The sequence below is a fragment of the Antechinus flavipes genome, chromosome 6 (assembly GCF_016432865.1).
Source record: "Antechinus flavipes isolate AdamAnt ecotype Samford, QLD, Australia chromosome 6, AdamAnt_v2, whole genome shotgun sequence".
In the NCBI taxonomy this organism is placed as follows: Eukaryota; Metazoa; Chordata; class Mammalia; order Dasyuromorphia; family Dasyuridae; genus Antechinus; species Antechinus flavipes.
In genome coordinates this window covers 74,442,018-74,465,416 of record NC_067403.1, presented here as the reverse complement: position 1 = coordinate 74,465,416, position 23,399 = coordinate 74,442,018, and the positions used below count along the sequence as shown (strand labels likewise).

Here is a 23,399-nt window from a genome sequence, read left to right as displayed (position 1 = left end):
TTAACATACAAGTCAGATAACACTTTCAATCAGCTAGCTAACAGCAAATCACCATCTTAAGGTCCAAAAAGTTTCTTAAAAGGAATCTTGTATAAGACGTTCAGCTAACAAGTTATCTGTTTGGTTTTGAGAACCATGGTATTTCTATTAAAAAAATAAGTCTTCCTAGAATAAAAAGCAGCTGTCACATCAGCAGCTAATGACTGCATGGTGTCTATGCTGCTAATCCGCTATTAAATTTTCACTGTTTTCAAATAACTCAATCATTACTATCTCTTCTTTACAATAAGAGGCTGCATTTGGCTAGGTGGAATTTGTTGATAACATATTTGGAAGCTTTGAAATACATTATAAGCAGTCATTCGGAAAGTATGTTTTGCTTTAAAAAAAAATAGGAGAGAAAAATGATCTCATTCCATTTCTTGCAAAGAACCCAACTTAAAAGAACTAGGAGGAAACTAAAATAATAAGCACAACAAATCAATTTGCAGGTCCACAGAATGAGCAGACTTGGGAGCTAGTTCCATGCTTGTAATTAACATGATCATTTCAAGGGAAATGGAGATTGTATGATTATTCTGCCTCTACAGAGATCTCCCAGAACTGCGATCATTGATATTTATCCCATCCTGAAGAACTCAAGAAGTCCACTGACTTGAAGTTTTAGAAAAACAAGCTTTTACGATCCAAATCTCAGATGAATCAGCTTAGGTTAATATATAAGAAGCAATGGGGTTTCTTTTCAAAACCCACTCCCACATTCCACTCCTCCTGTATTCTGGGACTGGGGTTTTAAATGTTCCATAGCTAAAATAAGTAGGGTAATTCTCTTCTAAATGGATTTCTGCTTTTTTTCATAGTTCCTTTTTTATCTACTATTCCCTATCTCCAAAAAATATTTTTAAAAAATAAAATAAATCATCCTGAACTTTTTGTCCCTCGATTTTAGAAACTCAACAGAATCCATATTTTTATTTTATCCTATCACATAATTTATCATCTTTTCACCAATCCTATTTCCTGATTTTCTCATACCATAGGGAGAAAAAAGGAAGAAGAGCAAAGAAATGAAGAGGAAGAATATATTTACTACTCATGAATTTTATTCTTAATCCACCTTATCCTTCTTCTTATTCTCACCCACCATTTGCCAAAGAATGGTGACTCACTCAGAGTTACAAAGAGCTAATATTTCTTTCCTCAGCAAAAGGTTCAGTATTTAGAATAAATGTGTTCCAAGGGAAGATGTAGGAAAAACAGATGTAAGGGTAAAGGGAAAAGGGGATGATGTGAAAGCAAACAGAAGGGGACGTTCATATCTAGGGCTCAGTTATCTTTAATGAGAGAGAAGAACTAAGGCGGCTGCTGCTACCTCCAACCATAATGATGATAACAGAATCACTTGTGGTAGATACAAAGGGAATAGAATACTCTTGTTCCGGAGGAGAGAAAAAACAAAGCAAGAAAGAGAACTGAGAAAGTTGTGTAGAAGTTGAAGAATGAATAGTGTCTAGTATATTCCTTCCCCTCCCCTCATTTTTTCCCTTCTCCCCAACTACTGGTAAGCAGTTTAATACCTTCACACTTAGAGAAAACAACCAGCAACAGCAATTGCTGTTTTAAGTAAAGGGGAAAGTGGTAGTTTAAAAAAAAATAGAGTGAGATACAAGAAAGATATTTTTCTTGATTTTATTCTAAAAATGTAAATGAGGAGACATATACAAGGGCCAGCAGGGACATATAAGTAAATTCAGCATTCCTCTCCATCTATAAATTACTATAAGTATTCATATATGGTACCCAAGGCACCCAAAACATTTAAACTAAGCTATATACAAATATAATAACTTATGCTCAAAGAGTCAGGAGGCAGACATAAGTAAAATGGTAAGCACTCTCAGTGGATATAGCAGGTTATTAGGAATAAAAAGGGAACTAAATAAAATACTTCACTTTTAGGGATGGATATGGCCATGTGTTTTATCTCTGTCCCTTATTTAATAAGTGGTGAAAAATTTGTGCCTCTTCAAAGAAAAAAATGCTTCAATAACAAAAAAAAATCCATTGTGAAAATGCTACCTTGAAGTCATTGTTTTAATAGAAGAAATGTCCAAAAATACAATAGTCTAGTGTCATAAGGCTCACAAATTCAGAAAGATTAAGTTGGTCAAAGGATACTCTCTTATTAGCTTAGAGTTAGAAGTCAATAATTAAAATCTGACTATTACTACTTTGTGCAGCTTTTTACTTAAGATCACAAAGATGCACCTGATAAAGGGAACTGGTAGAAGTCAAGGAGAAAATAAATCCACTAATATTCTCCAAAGAAAATCAAAAGGGAAAAGGAATCCTAAAGAACTCAAATTAGATAGCAGATATTAACATATTAGACAGCAGTGTAGTGGCTCAGTGGATAGGGCCAGATCTGGAGTCAAAAATTCTTGAGTTCAAATCTAGCCTCAGACACTTACTAGCTATGTGACCCTGAGGAAGTCACTCAACTCTGTATGCCTCAGTTTTCAATGTGTAAAATGAGCTGAAGAAGAAAATGGCAAAATTTCTATTTATTTCATTATTTATATTCTACTCTATTTATTATCTTTGCCAAGAAAACCTCAAATAGGGTCATTAAGAGTCAGACGCATTTGAAAAATGATTGAACAAGAGTTTTTAGTCAACACATGGTAAGGATTTTAGTTAGAGCTAAAAATGAACTCTTCTAATATTGATGCTCCCCAAATATTAAGGAACCTACATTTTTCTCAGTGTCCGAAAAGAAGGGAGTATAGCATAAGGGCAAGAATACTGATCTTGGAAATAGAAGACCTCATTTAAGTCCCACTTTAGACACCTGCTGGTTGTGTAACTATGAACAAGACATTTAACCTTTGGGTCTTAATTTCCTCATTTGGAAAATGAGGTAATAAAAGCATATTTCTCACAGGGTTGCTATAAAGAGTTAAATTAGATAATGCATAGAAAGCACTTTCCAAACCTCAAAGCCTTATGGAAATGTCCAGTGTAACTGAGAACCTATGTAGTCCAATAGATCAGGAATTAGTAAGACCTACTTACAAGTCCTTGGAGGTAGCAAGATGGTGCAGCAGATAAAGCCCTGGGCCTGGAAGCACTTACTAGTTGTGTAACCCTGGGCAAAATGCTTATGTTAAGCCTCAGTTTCCTCATCTGGCAAATGGAACAGCAGATATCTCACAGGGTCACTGTGAAGTTCAATTAAGATAATCTATATGCTAAACTTTGTAAGCTTTAAAGTGCCAGATAAGCATCCTCCAAAAGCACCTTAATCTAGCATACTTCCCGTTAACCTGATTCCCTAATATCTTTGCCATTTGGAGAATGAAGTTAATGAGAATTTTCTCCAACAGCATGACTGATTCTGTGTCATCCCTTTCTTTTCGGCCTTCACAATTCTGTAGCTCAAAAATAAATATAAAGTTTTACTTATTCAATTTCTGGGGAATTATTAGAAGCAGAAAAGGACTACATGTATCAATACCCAGGACCATGGTGGGTAAACACCATTTAAGCTACAGACTGCATTTTAAGATGCTCCAAATGAGGAAATGATCTGGCCACTGGAGTTGAGGGACACACAAAGAGAAATTAATCATGGATTTGGCGTTAAAGAAAAAAAAAATCTTTGTTCAAACTATCCTTGAACATGGGGAACTGAGTAATAAAACATACTGAGGTTATCATGACAAAATTAATCCACTACCTAGGCAAGGAGTACCTTGCACACAGTTGGTGCTTAATAAATGTTGGCTGAATTGAAAATTAGGGGAGACTGGGAACCTCTGGATCCTATGTTTTCCATCCAACATTTCTTTCTGTTTTGATACCAATATAATCTTCCGCTTTGGGTCCTTAGAACACAAATCTCAGAAACGAGGAAAAAGTGTTTCTAATTTTAAAATTAAGCAAAAGCAGATGCTGAAATCCCCATTAAACTCTTCCAGCTGCTACTGAACCACTGGCAACCTGAGTTCTATTTAATTTGGAGACCGCTAATGGTAAACGGGAACACCGGCCTGCCAAAACCGTATGCCCCAGTCAGACCAGAGAGTCCAAAAAATGCAACGGCCCCCCGAAAGCAGACGGTGCATTCTAACAGAGTTGTCCGAGCAGGGACGAGTAAGTCTGACTCGGGATAATGAGAGAGAGACTGCCGCTCGTGGGGTCTCTCATCCCAACAGGACCAATGCGCTCTATGAGGGCCGTGAGCTTTCTCCTCATCCTCCCACAGACTCTCTGCACCCAGGCTGTGGGATGCAGGCAGATTTAAATGCACCGAAAGAATACCTGAGGGCGTTGTTGTTAATATTGATTAATTAAATAAGATATCCTATAAATTAATATTTAGCAAGGTCATTATGACAGATTGCCGTCATTATGACAGATTGTCATCACTCTGGAAGAGATGGAGGAGGAGGAAGAAGGGCCGTGGGGCAGGGGGCGAGGGGTACAGGTGGCAGTGAATCGGCAGCAGCGTCAGATATAAAAAGCGCTTTGTCATTCACAGAATGTCTTGGGTAATAAAATGAATTCACTTTCTGGTTTCCTCCAGCCTGCCGTGCCAAAGAACACTGTGTTATCAGCACAGATGGAGCGTGCCTGGATCTGGAGGAGAGCCTGATGCAAACTGCATACAAGCCACTCTGAATACCAATGAAGCCCCAAGAATCAGCCCCGTGCTGTCGGAGTGACAGGTCTGGAAGCTCCAGAAAAATGAACTAATCCCAGTGGTCTTGTCGAACCTCATGTACTGGCAGGATCCTGACCGGGCAGTCTGCAAACCAGGCAGATGGATAGGAGGGACCCAGAGGCTGATGGATTTAGGGCTGGGGCTCTGGGTTCAGATTCCACCTTTACTTGTTACCTGGGTGACCTTGGACAAAACTGTTTAACCTTCTCTGACCTTCATTTTCTTATCTGGGAATACAGAACCCCAAAATTCTGTTCTTTGTTAGAAAAGGCAAGGTAGGGAAGATACCCAACTCTGTCAATTTAAATTAATCTTCTAACCTAAAAAAGTGAAGGATTAGGAGAGAGGCTCCACTGACAAATATTAATGCTTCCCTCTGATAAGTAATCCATCATTGATCAGGAGTCAATGTGCCTAGACTCCAGGAGTAACACAAATTCTATAACCCTAATAGGTATTACAAAATTAAGTTAATAGATTTATTTATTATAGATTGGTATATATAAAGATTCTATTTATAAATACAAAGATAAGTTAAATTCATAATAATATTAAATAAAATAATAAAAATAATAGCATATGGTTAAAAAAATTATAAAAGAGGCATACCCATCAACACACTCAGAAGTCTCTGGACCTTTGAACTCACCCCCACAACTCTGTACAGTCCTTGATCATTTATACCTATGTGGGAGACAAAAAAAAAAGTGAGCAAGAATATATTATATAATCTCTCTACATTTTTAAAAGACCAAAACACTTTCATCACTAAATAATTAATTCCAGAACATCAAAAACTAGCAAAACTTTGTCAAGTCTCTGAAAATAAGGCATGTGACAAAAACAGCTGTCTAGCAATAGCACTGGGCCATAAACCGTGATTGGAAAATCATCTCCTATTTTTAAAAAATGATTTGCCCTTCCTCCTCTTTATCCCCCTTGATATCATCCCACACCATTTCCTCCTCTTTTGTTCCTCCTAAGAAATAAGTGGCCCTTCTCACTCCTCATGATAGCATAATCAATAGTCAGCCTATATTCTCCAGCAGATTGTTCCTTCCAGCAGACCTTTTTGTAAATCTCTCCCTATCTGTTACTTCCACTTTGCTTCATACAAACACTTCCAAGTCTCTGCAGCCTTTAAAAAATTTCACTCTATTTCTCCATTCTCACTAGTTATGCTAGAATTCTCCTTCCTTTCTTAGACAAATTCCTTGAAAAATCTACTATCACTCACATCACTTCTCCTCCTCTCACTCTCTTCAAAACACCAATGGTCTAATTTACAACCACATTATTCAAATGAAACTGTTCTCTTTCAAGTTGTCAATGATCTCTTACCTGAAAAATCTAATGGCCTCTTCTAAATGCTCATCTTCTGGACCTTTCTGTATCACTTGATATTGGTGACTATTCCACCTTCTGAGACTCTCTGCTATGGATTTTTGGGGATACTCTCTCAATTAAACAGGGAACTATCCCAAGGTTCAAGCTCTGGGCCCTTTTCTTTTTTTATAATTCATTTGGTGATTTTACTCTTATAGATTCAATTACCATCTCCATACTTAATGAACTCTCTTTAGACTGACCCTAGACTCTCTCCTGACTTCAGTCCCACATAACCACCTGCCAATTGCCCATTCCAAAGTAATCAATCAATGTTATTACAATTAATTGTTATTTAGTATATATTATATATAATAATTATATGTATAATATGTATCACATATATGATCTATGTGATATAACATAATATATATATATATGATATGTTATACTGTATATAATATAACATAACATAATATGTAATATAACGTAACATAATATAATATGTCATCCTGCAGGGAACACAATTCATTACTGTTCTCCCAAAACACAATCCATTTCTACATTACTGGCAAGGGCACTTCCATACTTCTAGTCAAGCAGGTTTGCAACTTGAGGTCAACTTCACCTCTTAACTCACCCCACATATTCAGCCAGCTGCCAAATCTTGCCATGTCTATTGCCATAATTCCTCTCACACCCATTCCTTTCCAGCTCACATCTTCAGAGTTCAGAACCTTGTTGCCTGGACTCCTACAATAACCAGATACTCTCCACCTCAAGCTTCTCTCAAGCTTAATTCATCTTCCACACAACTGCCGAATACATATTTGAAAGAGTCACTCCCATGCTCAATGACTTTCAATGAGCTCCTATTACTTCTAAGAACAAATAAAAACTCCTTTATTTGGCATTTAAATCTCTATGCAGACCTGGGCCTTTCAGTTCTTTTATAGCTCATTCTCCTCAATCATATACCCTGCAATCAAACCATACAACTTTCACTCTTCCCTCTCTGTATATCTTGGGACTAATTGTTCTTTATACCTAAAATACTCTTTTTCCTTCTCTGTCATAAGATTCCTAGTCTCCTTTAAAACTCAGTTCAAGAGCCCTCTTAGACAAGAAGACTTTATTGACTCCACCACTGATGCATATTTCAAAAATCTTGCATATGATGTCTTCCCCATTTGAAAGGAAGTTCCCAGAGGATGAGGGTATGTTGACTTTTTCTTTGTATCTCCAACATTTCACACAATGGCTGGCAGAGTGAGTGAGGACTTAGAAACATTTGTTGACTGATCCAACTTGTTTGATCAACTTATTGATTGATTTAGAATCAGTGAAATATGTCTACTTCTGGATTAATAGAAAGTATTTCAATTCTAAGAACATGGGTTCAAATCCCAGCTCTAATATTTAATGTGGATTCTTTGTGACTTTGGACATATCACTTAACACATCAAAAAAAAAAAAAAAAAGGAGGAAGGAAGATAGAATAGATTATCTATAAAGTACCTTTCCATCTAAATTCACACCACTTGGACACCTGTGTTCCCATTCATATGGAGAACTCCCAATGTGGAAATGCATCCTTTCTACAGAATGACAGTTTCTCTCTAGTTTATAGCCTTAGAGAGTTACTTGGTACCTGAAAAAGGTTACCTGATTTGCCCATGATCACAAAGTCAGTGTAAGGAGTAAGACTCGAATCTGAGTTTTTCCTAACTCTGAAGATAGCCTTCTATCTAATGCATATGAAGGAATGTTTACTATTTTGAAAAGTGGACTAGAACTACAATTTCATTGGGTTAGGGAATCCCTAATATCAATCACTCAAAAATCATTTACTAAGTACCTTCTGCATGTGAAAACTACTTCTACCAGCATAGGTCAGATTCTGCTTTGCAAATGAGTTGCCATATCCTTATGAAAGGATAATCAATCCATTCATCCTGCTTCTCTGTCCTCTAAATCAATGTTTCTGAAAGGGTGGTCCAGAGCATCCTGGGAGTTTCTGAAACCCTTTCAGATGACCTATGAATTGAAAATTAGTTTTATTTCTAATATAGTAAATAACTATAAATGTAACCCTTGTAAACAAAAACTCTTTAAGACAGACCCTCAGCAATTTTTGATAGTATAAAGACACAGAACAAAAGTTTGAAACTACTGCTCCATACAATCCCACTTTTCCCATGCCATTCCATTTATATTAAATCTAAACTTAAATCAAGGTTTAGAAACAAGAATTATGAATATCTCACGTACAATCCATAGACAAACAATTTTCAGCTTTATTACTACATTGCCTTGTAAATAAAATCTGATTTTGAGAAAGTGTAGTAAGTCCACCTCCTGGATTAATGGTATTGGGATTTATAAACTAGTGGACCAGGAGAAGTCAATTTGTATGGATGACTCCCAAGAGAATAACTTCCACAGAGTAGAATCAGAGTCACTTCCCAAGAACACTCAAGCTCAAATTCATTCAGCTCCAAAAAGGAATCATCATGCTTCTTCAAGAATATTTATACAACATTCCCATCGAGAAAAGACACCTCAAATTTTGGATTAAATCGAACCACATCATGGAAGCTGCTACCATCTCTAGCCAGAAAGCAAGCAAGTCAAAGCACAACTAGAAGGGAAAAAAGGGAGGCAAGTGGGAAAAAAAATTAGTCAGAAATAACTTCCTATTTTTATATTTCTTAAGATTGGCAGCTTTTAGGCAGTGCATTTATTTTCTGTGAGGCTGATGTCATTTCTAACAAAAACACAAAGGCTGCCTGGCAAGGTAGGTACATTTAACCCCCAACCTTTCCAAGATAAGAAGAGAACTGAAATTATGATCATGGGAATTGGTTGAGTAATTTCTTTTCCCTTTTGTTTCGTCCTCACAAACACAGCTATATTCTTCTCTCCTTATCCTTTACTGGGCATACCCAGGTCACACAAACTCTCATTTCTCCAGGGTCATAACTGTTTTTTCCTCTCTCTCTTTCAATTGCTTCACTAATGCTCATAGTACCAGACAAAGGAGGCTAATCCATTTCTCTGCTTATATTCTCTTTACAGAAAAAAAAAAAAATCAGTCAGAGAGACAGTCTCTGACACAGTATAAAGATCAACTGCAAACCAGAACAAGCCAAGAGTTTAGTTTTGTTTTTTTAACAGCAAACAGATGGTCAATGGGCAGGAAACTAAGAAGCTTTCTGAAATTGGGTTAAGAATGGAGAATAAAACAAAATATTTGTGGCATCATATCCTGTTGGAAAAAAAAAAACAACTAGAAACCTAATGAATGCCAAATAACTGGATTATTAACGAATAAATTGTGGCATATGAATGCAATTAAATAACATTGTGTATAGGAAGACATAACAAACATGAGTAATTCTGAGAAATATAGGAAGATCTATACAGACACAGAGTGAAGCAAGTAAGAACCAGAACAACAAAACACAAAAGGCTACACTAATGCACAGGAGGAAAACACAGAAAAGTAGAAAAACTCAGATTATTGGCAATTATCTTGATTCTCAGAGAAAAAAGGATGAAAACCCTTCATGAGAAAGGAAGAGAGATTAGAATAGATAGTATCTATCAGATGTAGCTGCTTTGTTAGTTTAGTGAACATTTTCTTCATTACAAGTGTTCAATGAAGGACAGGGGCACATCGGAGAATATCAATGATTTTTTTTTTAAATGTCAGGGGAAAATTAGGACCTTATTTCTTTCTCCAGATAGGATTTGTTCAGAGAGTTTAAAATAAAAATAAAAAAGATCTTAAAATGTTTTTGGGAAAGAATTCAGAGAAAGGGGGGCCCAATATGAGAAACTTAAAATAACTTGAGCAGAATGAAAGAAGTCAAATCTCTAAGACATGTTCTGTAGTCAAACAAATGGGCTGCTGTGAAAAACGTCTAAAATACCTGTAGTATTGAAACAAGGATGTTACTTTTGCAATAATAATCACTGTGCTGGTAATTACTATCAGATAATTGATCAAGTTCAAATTCATCAGCCTGAGAGAAGCAAAGTTAATTGCTAATGTATAATGAGAGGTACAGGGGGGAATTAATGCAGCTCAACATGGTTTTTACTTTTTAATGAAATTTAAATAAACCACTTACAAAAGCAATCTGGAAATGTTATTTAAAAGGTATAGGATCACATACTAGAAACTACATCGGAGGTCATAGAGTCAAACTCAGTCACTTTATAAATAATACAACTGAGGTACGGAGGTGTTAAGTGATTTACTTAAGATCACAGGATCACTGAGTGACACAGCCAGCTCCTGGGACTCTACAACCCAGAGCTCTTCCTCTGAACCACACAAAAGCCATACTGTATCGGAGTGTAACAGAATCTTTCCATCCTCCAGCCCCAACCCATTGCTCCCAGCTCTTTAGGACTTGCAGAGCATTACCAAAATCATCAGCCTAAAATACAGTTTCTGTGGGTGATCTCCCTCATGAACCTGCAATCAATCTGTTGGATAAAAACCCAAAATGCCTGGACTATTGATCTGTCAGCAGACATTTATTAAATACCTAGTACTTTCGGAGCATTTGAGACACAAAAATTTCTTAAAATGAAAGAACCTCTGACCTCAATAAGTTTGTATTGTATGAGGGAGACGACATGTGCAGATATTACATAAAATAAAGAAAATGTCGATTTTGGAGGGGAAGAGCACAAGAAGGGGAGTGGGGGAGAGGCACTGAGAAGTTGATGTTCAGGAAAGTTTTCATATAGATGGGAAAGAGAGGCGGAGACAGAAAGAGTGGGAGGAAGAGGGAGAGGCAGCTCTAGGTGACAAACTGTGTAAAGGCACTCCAGTGAGTGTCCTATTCGATAAACAACAAGAAATTCACTTTGGCTACACTGTAGCTTGAAAGAAAGGGAGTAATATAAACTATAGTGATATATAGAAACTATAGCAATATGAAGAAACTGTGGCCAAGAAGAGAAAGGTTTTAAAAACCAAATAGCATAGCTTATACTTGATCCCAGAGGCAAGAGAGACTGCCGAAGTTTATGGAGTAGGGCAGTGACGCAGGTGGACATAAACACTAGAAAACTCATTTTGATAGATGTGTGCGGGATAGCTTTGGGGAAAGCATAGACTTGAGACAAAGGGACCAATTTAGAAACTGATGCAAGAGTCAGGGGAAAGGTGATGAATGCCTGAATGATGGATAAATGAATGAAAGGGGAGGAATACCTGCTATGGGCAGGTGAGCAAAGAGGGCATTCAAAAGATGCTACTGAGAGTAAAAATGGCAAGAGTTAGCAAAAAGTAGGGTGAGGAGACAAGGGAAGGATCTCGCCAAGATTGAAAAGGATGGTGACCAGACAAAGAGGGAACATTGAAAAGCGATGTAAACAGAACAAATTCAAGGGAAGATATGATGGGTTGGCTATACTTACAGGATAGCCAATTTGAAATGTTTAACAGGCAGTTTGACATGTGGGAGAGGAGCTCAGGAGAGAGCCTAGGTTTGGATTCAAAGATTTGAGAGTCATTTTCATAGAAATAATTAAACTCTTGGGAGACGACTTAGTCATCAAGTGAAAGATTGTAGAGAGATTAGAAGAAGTCTCCAAAGCGAGCCTTGGGACATGCTCATAGTCAGGGGTCATGATGTCACTGATAAATCAACAAAGAATGAAAAAACGGTCATTAAATTATAGGGGAATCAAGAAAGATCAGTGTCACAAAAACTTCAAAAAAAGCAAAAAGAAGAGAGATAACAATTTCAAACACTGTAGGGAGATTGAGAAGGAAAAGAGGTGAAAACAGATCATGAGATTTGGTAATTAGAGATTACTGATAACTCTAGAGACAACAGGCCATCATTTAGGATTCATGCGCTCCATCTTGCCAAGGCAACACTATTTTCTAACACAAATCTTCTAATCAGTCAGACCTTCTATACTCCCCTCTCCCCACCAGCACCTCAAATATAAAAATGCTCCAGTCCAGACCTCTGTTTTTGCTACATATTTTCCCATGAACATCCACCAACCTAAGGGTTACACTTCATTCAAGTCTTTTGTGGGTTTTGTTATTTAGTTGTTTCACTCATGTCCAACTCTTCATGGGGTTTTCTTGGCAAACATAATGGAGAGCTTTGCCATTTCCATCTTCAGTTCCTTTTTACATTTGAAGAAACTGAGGCAAACAGGATTAAGTGACATATCCAGGTTTGCACAACTAATGTCTGAAGCCAGACTGGAATTGAGAAGAGTCTTCCTGATTCCAGGCCCAGAGTACTACCCACCACACAACCCAGTTGCCCATTCATTAAAGTCCTACTCCAGCCCACCCCTAAAAATCAGCATTCCTTGAGTGTCTCTGATCTTCTCTGAATTCCTACGGGACTTATCTAAAGAATACTTGGTTGTTGTCCTTTGTTCTGGAAGAGAATCAAAGTGATAGCACGATGTTGGAGTCAAGTTAGTGTGTTCGACTGGAGCAGAAAATACAAGCTCAGAATTCTCTGCCACAGGTCAGACACAAATAGTCCCTATAAACATTTGGGGTGATTTCGGTAACTTTGCACATTTCGTGTTTCTTCTGAGCTAATATGCCACAGAACAACATCATATCCCCAATACTCGCAAGCTTACAAAGCAATGTGCATACATTATTTTCCTTAACGCTTGCACAAGTCCTTTAGGGACAGATATTATAGTCATTAATCCCTACTTTATACATAAGTTAACAGATGCTTAGAGAGTGACTTGCCCTTGATCACAGAGTTAATAAATGTCAGAAATGGGACATAAACCTGGATTGTTCCTGATACCAAGTCCTATACTTTTATTCACCAAACTGCTAATATCATTTTCAATTGCAATTTACTGTTCCTAGATCTCATTGTGTCTTTCCAATGATATTAAAAAATTACATTAGGGACAATGACCATATCTTCAAGTTTTTTTTTGTCATACCGTGCTAAAATTAATTTCAAATCAAATCCAATTAACAAGCATTTATCAGTTTAGGACTTCAAGAAAAAGATCTGAAGAAAGTGCTTTGGGTTTCAGTCAGGAGACTTCACCTTAAAACTGAAAAAGCTTCCATAGAACTCTACTTCAATAATATATCAGCGGTCACTGTTATTACTAAAACAGTAGAGCTTTAAATATTTAAAGGGCAATGGATTCAAACTGACTAGAGAGATTGGTACATGATACAAGGTGTAGTGACAAAAAGGACTTTGCTGCTTTTAAAAATAGAAATAAGCATATAAGGGCATTAGACTTGGGAATGGGAGGAGGATGGCATGGAAAATTTGTGAAGTGACAAGGAACTTAGAGAGTTGGGAAGGTTAAGTCCCTTTCACCTCACTGCTCCAACTCCTTAGCACCTACTCTTCTTGCCTATACTCCGCAATCTTTAAAACTGCTATCATCAAATAGCTCTATATTGTCTGTCTCCACAAAGGTCCCAAACAGATATGGAAATAGACCTAATCCAAACTGAGTGATCTTGTGATGCACTATGAGGAGCACTAGTCTTGGTAATCCCAAGACACGAACTATTGAGCTCCAAAGATACTGCCGAGTGCCAGCTATGGCAGAAACCCCTTCGTTGCCTGGGATGTACAAATAAATCACTTTCACTGAGGAGTCTGTGAGGGAGAAGCAGCCTAGTGTGGGGAAACTCAAAGGAAAAAACCTAATGGAAAATATTTAGGTAGAAATTATGAGGAGGATTCCTAGGCCAAAAGAGGAGTTGACTAAAAGGGGATGAAAAGATACTCAAAAATAAGATCATCCGAATGATGTGTGCACAATTAATTCCAACAAAGAATAAAAGAGATAAACTGTCTGAAAAGACAGTGAGGAAATAAAGTTGGTCTAAAGGCCATAAAATTTTTTTTGTTTGTGACATCATTAAAGTTACAATGAAAGATTTTTGTAGTGCTGCACTAATGGTGATTTAGAAATATAGCATCAGATTCTATGATTTCATAAAACTTAAATTCATATCAGTTTTACATTCACATTAAGTAAGTCTTTGTATTTCCTTTCAAATTTATGTCAACATTTTATAAGTATTAATATTCATATTAAAGAAATAGTCACATTCTTGGAAAAAATTCAACATTTCAAATAAGTAATATATATTTGTGTGTGCATGTATGTGTGAATATATATATATAGATATACATACATGTATATCTATATATATACACACACACACACACACACACACACACACACACACATCCACTACAGATTTAGAATATAGACATATTTCTGGAATGAATATACACAAATCAATATATACATACATACACATATTCATATATATTTTTACCCATCTAATAGGCACTGCAAAGACAACTCCTCCCCTGCAGCATACGTCATGTACAAACACACACAAATATGCATGCATATATAAATATTAAGTAGCATTTAAAGTGTCTGCTTGTAATTATAAATATTAGCTGATTTAATCACTGGAAAGATTTTTGAGAGTAAGATACAACGGAAAAGGATAATAAGTAATCACTGTAGGAAAAGAGTTAAGAAATACCTATAAAAGACAAGTCAGGAATGATATCATAGCAAGGATGGACAGAAGCAGCTACACCCAAAGAAAGGACACTGAGAAATGAATATAAACTATTTGCATTTTTGTTTTTCTTCCCGGGTTATTTATACCTTCTGAATCCAATTCTCCCTGTGCAACAAGAGAACTGTTCGGTTCTGCAAACATATATTGTATCTAGGATATACTGCAACCTATTTAACATGTATAGGACTGCTTGCCATCTGGGGGAGGGGGGTGGAGGGAGGGAGGGGAAAAATCGGAACAGAAGAGAGTGCAAGGGATAATGTAAAAAATTACCCTGGCATGGGTTCTGTCAATAAAAAGTTATTTTTTTAAAAAAAGGAATGATATCACAGAAAGGGAATAACAAATAGAAAAGAAAGGAATCTTAATTATTCCAATCAGGTCATAGAATGAACTAATATAAAAATAAGAAAGACTAATTATAAATAAATATAACATGGACTATAATGTACTTGTAGTTTTAAATGTACAGATTACACATCTCACAGATGATATGGCATCACTGGAATAAAGAAAAAATAAATATTACACAGATACATAAAGCACATATGCCCTTCCATTTTTATTAATACTTTACAGCTTTTCAAATTTTAGGTTAAAAAAAAAACTACAGTGAGATTGATCCAGCAATAAAGGCAAAGCTAACTTTTAACAAATTAAAAGAGCTATCACTCTTCCTTATGAATATGCAATCTTTGAAATATTTTATTTTTAACCATCTTTGTATACAGGGAAAAGAATCAATTATTTTTATTTAGCACTGATAGCATATTAGGCATTACTTTTTTTAAGATCAGGAAGAAATAGAAGAGGATGAAGAAAGGAAGAGGAGAAAAAGAAGGAAAAGGAGGAGGAGAAAAAGGAAAGAAGGAGGAAGAGAAGAACAAGAAGAATAAGAAGAGGAGGACGAGAAGGAAGAAAGAGATAGAGGAAGAAGGAGGAGGAAAGGAAGAAGAGAAAGAGAAAGAAAGAAAAAGAAAAGAAGATGAAGAGAGGAAGATAAAAAGATGAAGAAGAGATGAAGACAAAGATGAAGAAGAAAACGATGATGAAGACAAAGATGACAAAAAAGACAATGAAGAAAATGAAGAAGACGAAGATGAAGACAACAAAGAAGATGAAGAAAATGACAATGAAGAACACGAAGAAGATGAAGGATGAAGACGAAGATGAAAACAATGATGACAATGGAGGAGGAAGAAGAGGAGGAGGAACAGGGGCAGCTTATAAATAATTCTAAGTAGAGTGGGATGATCAAAGCTTTTATCAAGGATGCCCAAACTTATTCAAATTTTAAAATCATATCCAAGAAGAGGAAAAACAATTGAGGTTATTATCTACTTAAAATTTGTTAAAATATATCCAGATGCCTTAAGGTGATAATTTCCTCTGGATATAGGAAACTCCAATGAACTTCTTTCCAGACTGGCTTCATCTTGGCATCTACCATGGAAATAACCCCAAAATAGCCATCGAGTATTCCAGGGTTGCTACCACCCCTCCCACCACTAAGAAAGAAATTAGGGACACAATTTCTGCTGTTTAACCATTTTTAACCTTTTTACTCACTACCCTCAAAATAACATCAATCTTAAATTAAGTCAAACCTGTGGGAATCTGTGCTCAATCACCTTATTGACTCTGTGGCCTTAGAAAATTTACTTCATTTCTTTTAGGCCTCAGTTTCCTCATATATGGATGGCCTTCCCATCCTAGTTCTAAATAGAGAGCTCATTAATTCAAGTGATCTCTAGCTCTTTAATATCTCAATCTTCTACATTTCTTTTTTTAAAAGGATATACTTGAATGAAAAGTTTTTTTTTTATTTATAAGATTCTAAACACATTAATATAGTTTTAGTTGTTTGGGAAAAAGTAGTTCAAAACATGTAATTTTATCAATGAGAGGAATTCCAGAATGAAAACTCCCTCCATGCATATACATCAGCAATCCCATTTGCACCTTATAGCCTCGGAGAGCTGCCAGGGTGTTTGAACTCAGTTTTTTCTGACATCAAATCTACCTAAGACTACTATGTTATGTTCTTTCTCCAACAGAAAAAAAAATGCTTAATAATATTGCAAAATACCAAAGTTCAGGAAAATTGGAGGAAGAAAGCTGGAATTGTTCACACTTTTAAAAAACAATGTAAAGGCAACAGACTCAGTCTCTGACCCCCTTTAGTATCCAGCACTCCTTTTCCTTATCCTATTTTGATGAGAAGAAGTTGCCAATCAATTCACTCCATTCCACTCCTCTTTCAAAGCCTTCTCCCTCCTTTGTGGCTGCAATAAGATTATACAGGTGACAGATTTTTAACTTGTTTAAGTATGAAGCAACTAGAAAGTATGTATTTATAAGACAATATCAACAGACTTTGCTACATGGAAGATGCACTGGAAGGAATCAAGATGTTCCCAAGATATATTTAGTTTAATGGACAGAGTAATGGGTCTAGAGACAGAAAGACCCAATTTCAGATCCTGCCTCAGAGAGAAGATTAATTTACTGCATGACCCGGGAAAAATCATTTAACCTGTCTGCCTCAGTTTTTTCATCTGTCAAATAGGGATAATAATACACCCCTCTCCCATGATGATCGATAAAGATAACAATGGTAGGGAATTTAGCACAATTTCGGAAATGCAGTAGTTGCTTATGATATTCTTGTTTCTCTCCGATTCCTTTCTTCCTTCCATGCAACTTCTGGCAGTTTAGGGAAGCCTAGGAGGACCTGAAATCAAATCTGACCTCAGACACTTAACACTTCCTAATTGTGTGACCCTGGGCAAGTCACTTAACCCCAATTGCCATAGCAAAAAAAAAGAAAAAAAAAGAAAAGAAAAAAAAGCAAATAAATGGCATAAAGAAATAAATGAATGTGTAAAAAACTAAATGAATGAAATAACAATCTTTTTTTTCCATCCATGTTGATAAGCTCCCTGAAATCTGTCCCCAGATCTAAGTTGGGGTCTATGGATCCACTTTAGAAGGTCAAAGGGAAGGACTAAGTGCTTTAGTTACAGAATTATGATTCTACAATTTCCACATCAGACTTTTTTTATTGGCTGTTATTTCTAGAGATACAAATCAAGATGGAGAGAGGAAGAAAAATAGACTAAATGCTGCTTCTAAGCCAATAATCGAGGCTGACTTTAGGGAATTTGAGTTTTGGTTTAGGGAATATGAGAATGAATGAGTATGCATGTGTCTCAGGAAATATGCCATCAAGAAATTCTTCATCTTGTTATATGTACAGCCTGTATCAGATTGATTGGCTTCTTGGGGAGGGGAGAAGGAAGGGTGGGAAAAAATGGAAATCAAATGCTTATAAAAATAAATATTGAAAATTAATAAATATTTTTTAAAAGAAGAATAAAAAGACACTCTTCCATCCAGCATATGAGAGAAGAAGAAGAAAGAATCTACAATCAAATCAGATCAGTGATGGAAAAAAAGGAAGATTTACATGAGTAAAGTCAATCTTCTGAATCTGTTTGTAAAGCAGCCAAAAAATTAGCCAAATACACTTCAACAGAAAACAAAGCTAAGGGAAATCAATTGTCCCAAACTCAGAGTAAAACCCAAATTGCCGTTCCTCTTTCTTTTAGGATTTCTTTCCATCAGTTCTATTAAAACCATACTGGTTACAAATGAGGAACTTAAAAACCATGTCTCACTGCTGCCATCTGTCTCTATGTTTGCCTAAAGCCAGCCATAGCAGCATCAGTCAAGGAAAGAAAAACAATTTTGTACAGTACACTCTACCTGGAGTTATAAAAGCCCAGGTTATACACAGTGGGATTGAATCTACCACTTACTACTCTTTGGTCTTCCCCTATTATTAATTGCCTTTTCATTATTTCAGTGTTCAAGAACACAAGAACTAGAAGCTGAGAAAGGGAATGCTGAGATTCCAACAAATGTTACTGTTTGTTTAGAATCTCAGGTAGGGGAAAAGATCAAGATAAAAGAATGTTGGCTGGACTCTGGCTTCAGAAATACACTGCTGCATCAATGCCCTATGAGCCGGCCCAGGGAACTGGAAAAGCCACTCAATTGTCCATTCTCTTTGACCTGGTGATTTCACTCCTAGTGAAGAAAGTTGGTGACAGAAAGGTCATAAGCTAAAATATTCATGGCAACTCTCTGTAGTAGCAAAAAAGCAACAGTGGGAGTAGATGTCTGCTAATGAAGGAATGGCTGAACAAATGGAACGATGAAATATGATATAGTAGCTCCAAAGCTACACAAATCTCTAAATATGAAAAATCAAGAGAAATATGGGCATTTGTATGTCAACAACATACAACATGAATATAAAAATGATTTTTAGTAAATTAAATTTTTTAAACTAAGCCACATTTAATTATTATTAAATTTTTAAAAATTTATTTAAAATCACATTAACCATATCAAAGTACATCAGATCACAGATTATACATACTGTCTAATCTCTATTCCAGAAAACTCATAGTAAAATATGCTTTTTTCATCAGAGAGGTAATGGAATACAGGTATAGATAATTGCTGATAGAAATTTAAAGTTGAAAAGTAACTTAGAAGTCATGGAGTCAAATTGAGTAATTGTTTAAATTGATTAAAAAATGAGTAATGGGGGAGGAGGGGGACAGCTAGGTGGTGCAGTAGACAGAGCACCAGCCTTAAAGTCAGGAGGGTCTGAGTCAGCAAAAAACCCAAAAAGAGTAATTGAGGAAATTAAAGGAACTTCTCCAAAGTCACACAGCTATTTGGTGGCAGAGTTTGGATTTGGGCAAGAATCCCCTTCTTGAAAAGTACAGTACTCTTTTCAACTACAGAATTATATTGGGTTGTTTACTTATTTGTAATAAGAGAGGATTCCATTTCGAGGAAGATGAAAATGTATTTGACAAAGTAACAGGAAAATAAGAAACAAAACTTTTAAGTAATGGGTACATGAGAGACTTGCGTTATTTCCTTACACAAATTCCAGGTTCACCACTAATATGAATGACTGGGAAAGAAGTATTTATCTATAGACAGGCTGGTAACTAACCAGTACTAGCATTTTAAAAATAACATTGATTTTTCTATCATGGATCCCCTCAATGGACAGATTTGCCTCCTTTGGCATATCAATATTAGAGTTTTTAAATGTCTTTTTCTGTTTCCACACCGGGCTCCTAAAACCTGGCATTCAATGGTATACTAAGCCTTCACTTTTTTTTTTTTCCTTTCTAAATACAGAACCAGAGCTTTCTGAAATCATACAATTGTCATCCTCCTCCCACTTCAATCACACCCAAGTAACAAGATAGTTTCATGTAATGACTACATACAGCCCTATTATCTTTCTCTCTATTCACCTTCTAAAGAACTCAAGAAGAAAGGTAGAAAAAATGGGAAGCAGCAAAAGGCAGAAAAGGGGGTTTAGAATGAGTGGAGAAAACTAACTCCCTTGTAAAACCAACCTATATGCATCAGAGTTACTGCAATCACAAACCAAACCTCAAACCACACTCTCAGGGACTGTCAGAGAAATACAACAATAGAGTAGGTTTCTTTGCTGTCAATTTGCCACAAGAACCTATTTGAAAGTTAAAGGCTTTTCAGATTTAAAAAAAAAAAAAAAAAAAAAAAAGCTAAACTACCAAAGAACATGAATATTCACTTCATGACTTGCTAGGATTGGTTATCGCTCTGTTTTTACATTTGCATTTCTGCAGACACTATAAGACTCTTCTCGGCTTCCACCCACATAAGACTGTCCTGTATTTCCACCCACACTCACCTCACACCTAGTCTGATGATTTAAAAAAAAAATTATAAGAGAAAAAAATGGACTCCAGAGACAGTAAATCTCAGGAGACAGCTGTCTTTTATTTTCCTGATTTTGCATATAATTTGCCCCTGGACAATTTAAGATTAATGTGCAATCATAATAAAATATGTTACAAGTTCAATTTAAATGTCTTTTTTTTTTAACTCAATGATAAATATTGAGACTAAGAGAGATAATTCTCCATCAGTGTTCACCTTGAGCTTCTACGCAGGACAAAAATACTTGAGAAGGAAACAATTCTGTAAGCAAATTCCAAAAGATTAAAAAAAAAATTACTTAGCATTCTCCTTTTGAAAAGGAAGGAAGTGTAGCACTGGAGAATTAGAGTAACCAAAGATCATTCTAACTTGTACTGTATAAGGCTTTCTAGTGTTATCTCATCAATTCATTTGAATTTAATTTAAATTCTGCATTTGATAGTTGACAGCTTGCCCAGACAAACATTTTAATTCCATGCCCTAGAAATGAAAGTGGATATTCAAATTCTTTACATATGGAAGGTTTTCTAAAAGAGATAAACTTCATAAACAAAAGAGGCATAACAAATTTAATTTCTGTGAGGATGTATGTTTGTTTAACAGCCATAAAGAGATGTGTTCTTGCATTGATTTCGAACATTTCCCAATGAATGCACATGAAACTGATTAGGTACATATATTTTTAGAGAAACACAATTTCCTGGTCTTGAGGTGAGCAGGAGGGAGACACCTAAAATAAAGGGAATGGCTTCCAAATAATGAAACTGAAAAACTCACTATTCTTCCCCAGAGACATTTCATTTTATCAATATTATAAGGAAGATATCCAAATAAAGCTGTAAAGAACTCTAACCCAGTCCCAGACACACTTTTTTTTTTTTTTATAAAACCTGGTGACTGCCGGGTCTAGAAGTAGAGAGACTGTCAAAGATTTTAAAATCTGATGGATTTTGGTTGTGTTATAATCAAGAGCTTTTGCAACATCTGACTTTCATGCCTGCCACTAACAAACTGTGTGCCATGTGATCCTGAGTAATAAAGTCAATCTCTCTGGAGCCTCGACATCCTAATCTGTATAATGGGGATAATAATACTTGCATTTCTCTGTCTCCCAAGATTGCTGTGAATATTAAACAATTGAATACTGAATAACTGAATTCATATTGAACAACTTAATATGAATTACTGAATAATTTACCTTGAATTATTAAATATGGATACTAAATTTAAAATGTCTAAATCTTGAAGTGCTATTTGACTATAATATCAAAAGTTTAACTATTTATTATATCCTATATATATACACATATATATGTATATATATAGCATTGTGACTTATATTTCATAATAAAATTTACATATAAGATATAAGATAGCAATTTATTGATGAGGGGAGGTTGAAATGGAATTATGAGCATCATTATATTACTATATATATTATTATATATACATATATTATAATATATACACATAATATATACATATACATTATGTGTTGTATATAATATATAAATATATATTATAACATCATTATATGTTACATTGTGTATGCTACAAGTTACTTATAATCTCTTTATCAAAACACAAGTCTTTATCAAACAAGATTTTCAAGGCAGTTGGTTGCTGAAAAAGGTACAATTATAAGACTGGATCTTGTAATTGTAATTTATGAATAAAAATAAGGGGCAGCTCGGTAGCTCTGTGGATAGAGTCCTGGCCTTGGAATCAGAAACATTCATTTGATAAGTTCAAATCCAACTTCAGATACTACTTGTGTGACCCTGGGCAAGTTATTTAACCTTATAACCTCACGTCCTCATCTGTAAAATGAGCTAGAGAAGGAAATGGTAAACTACTATAGTATCTTTGCCAAGAAAACCACAAGTGGGGTCACAAAAAGTTGGACAAAACTGAACACCACCAAAAAGTAAAAATAAGGCAGACATATGAAATATGTATTTAAAATAGAAAATTAATGCTGTAATTGTGTCCTTGGTCTAATGTAATTAAATAGTGTCCATTCGAAATCAAAATTCAGAAAGTATTCTTTGTTCACAGTTTGACCACAACAAGCCAAGAAATATCCATAATTTTTGAGAAGACAAATTTTCCTCATGGGCACATCCATGTTACCATCATTCACTTTGCTAAAGAATTCAAAAATCTTTACTGTATTTTGGTACGTTTTGCTACTGGAGAATTTTTTCATTTTTGTTCCATGGCTGCTTTTGTTTCTGTCGAGATATAAATATGCCCTGAGGTTAAGGAATGCTTCACATTTTATTTTTGTATGTCAAGGGCTTAACACATAGGAGGTATTAAATGTTTATTGACAGATTGCAAGACTGAAACGATAACATATCACCTGGATATGGCTTAAGTGTGAGGGATTTTCTGGTTAGCAAGAGAAACTGGTGGTCAGAATCTCTCTTTCCAGGCAAACCGCCGGTATATTAATAATTTGTGTTTCACAGATTCCAGCTAAATACAGCTTGTTTTTCTTTCACAACATGAATAATTGACTAATGCCAAGCAGGGTAACATCGTTATCAAATGAGCAATATGGACAATAAATGTTTCCCTGAAGAGAAGGATGGGGGCTGGGGCTTGGTACATGAGCAGGACTTGAAAACTATAAGACAAAACTAGAGAAAGGACTGGCAAGTGACCGAGCCAGAGAGCACCTCAGCCATCACAGGATCTGACTCTTTGTGTTCTAGCATAGGAAGTTAAAGCCAGAGACATTCAACAATGTGCCCAAAGTCATATAGGTAATTAAATGATGCAGGAGGAGGGAGGAGAGAAAAAGGAAGGGGGAGAAGGGAGAAGGGGAAGGGGAGGAAAAGGGACAAGGAGGAAGGAGGAGGGGGAAAGATAAGAAGAGGAGGTAAAAGGGAAGGAGGAAAAGGGAGAAGGAGGAAGAGAAAATATGGAAGGAGGAAG

The 23,399-nt window shown here is 35.9% G+C and overlaps 1 protein-coding gene across 2 annotated transcripts in view; it reads right to left on the bottom strand.

The window, feature by feature from the left end:
* The window catches only part of ARHGAP10 (Rho GTPase activating protein 10), a 345,140-nt gene that overhangs the window by 125,066 nt on the left and 196,675 nt on the right, over positions 1-23,399 (bottom strand). For both annotated transcript variants that reach the window (XM_051966160.1, XM_051966161.1), the window contains exon 14: positions 5,336-5,410. In XM_051966160.1, coding sequence (XP_051822120.1) covers positions 5,336-5,410 — 75 coding nt within the window. The remainder of the gene's footprint in view (positions 1-5,335; positions 5,411-23,399) is intronic.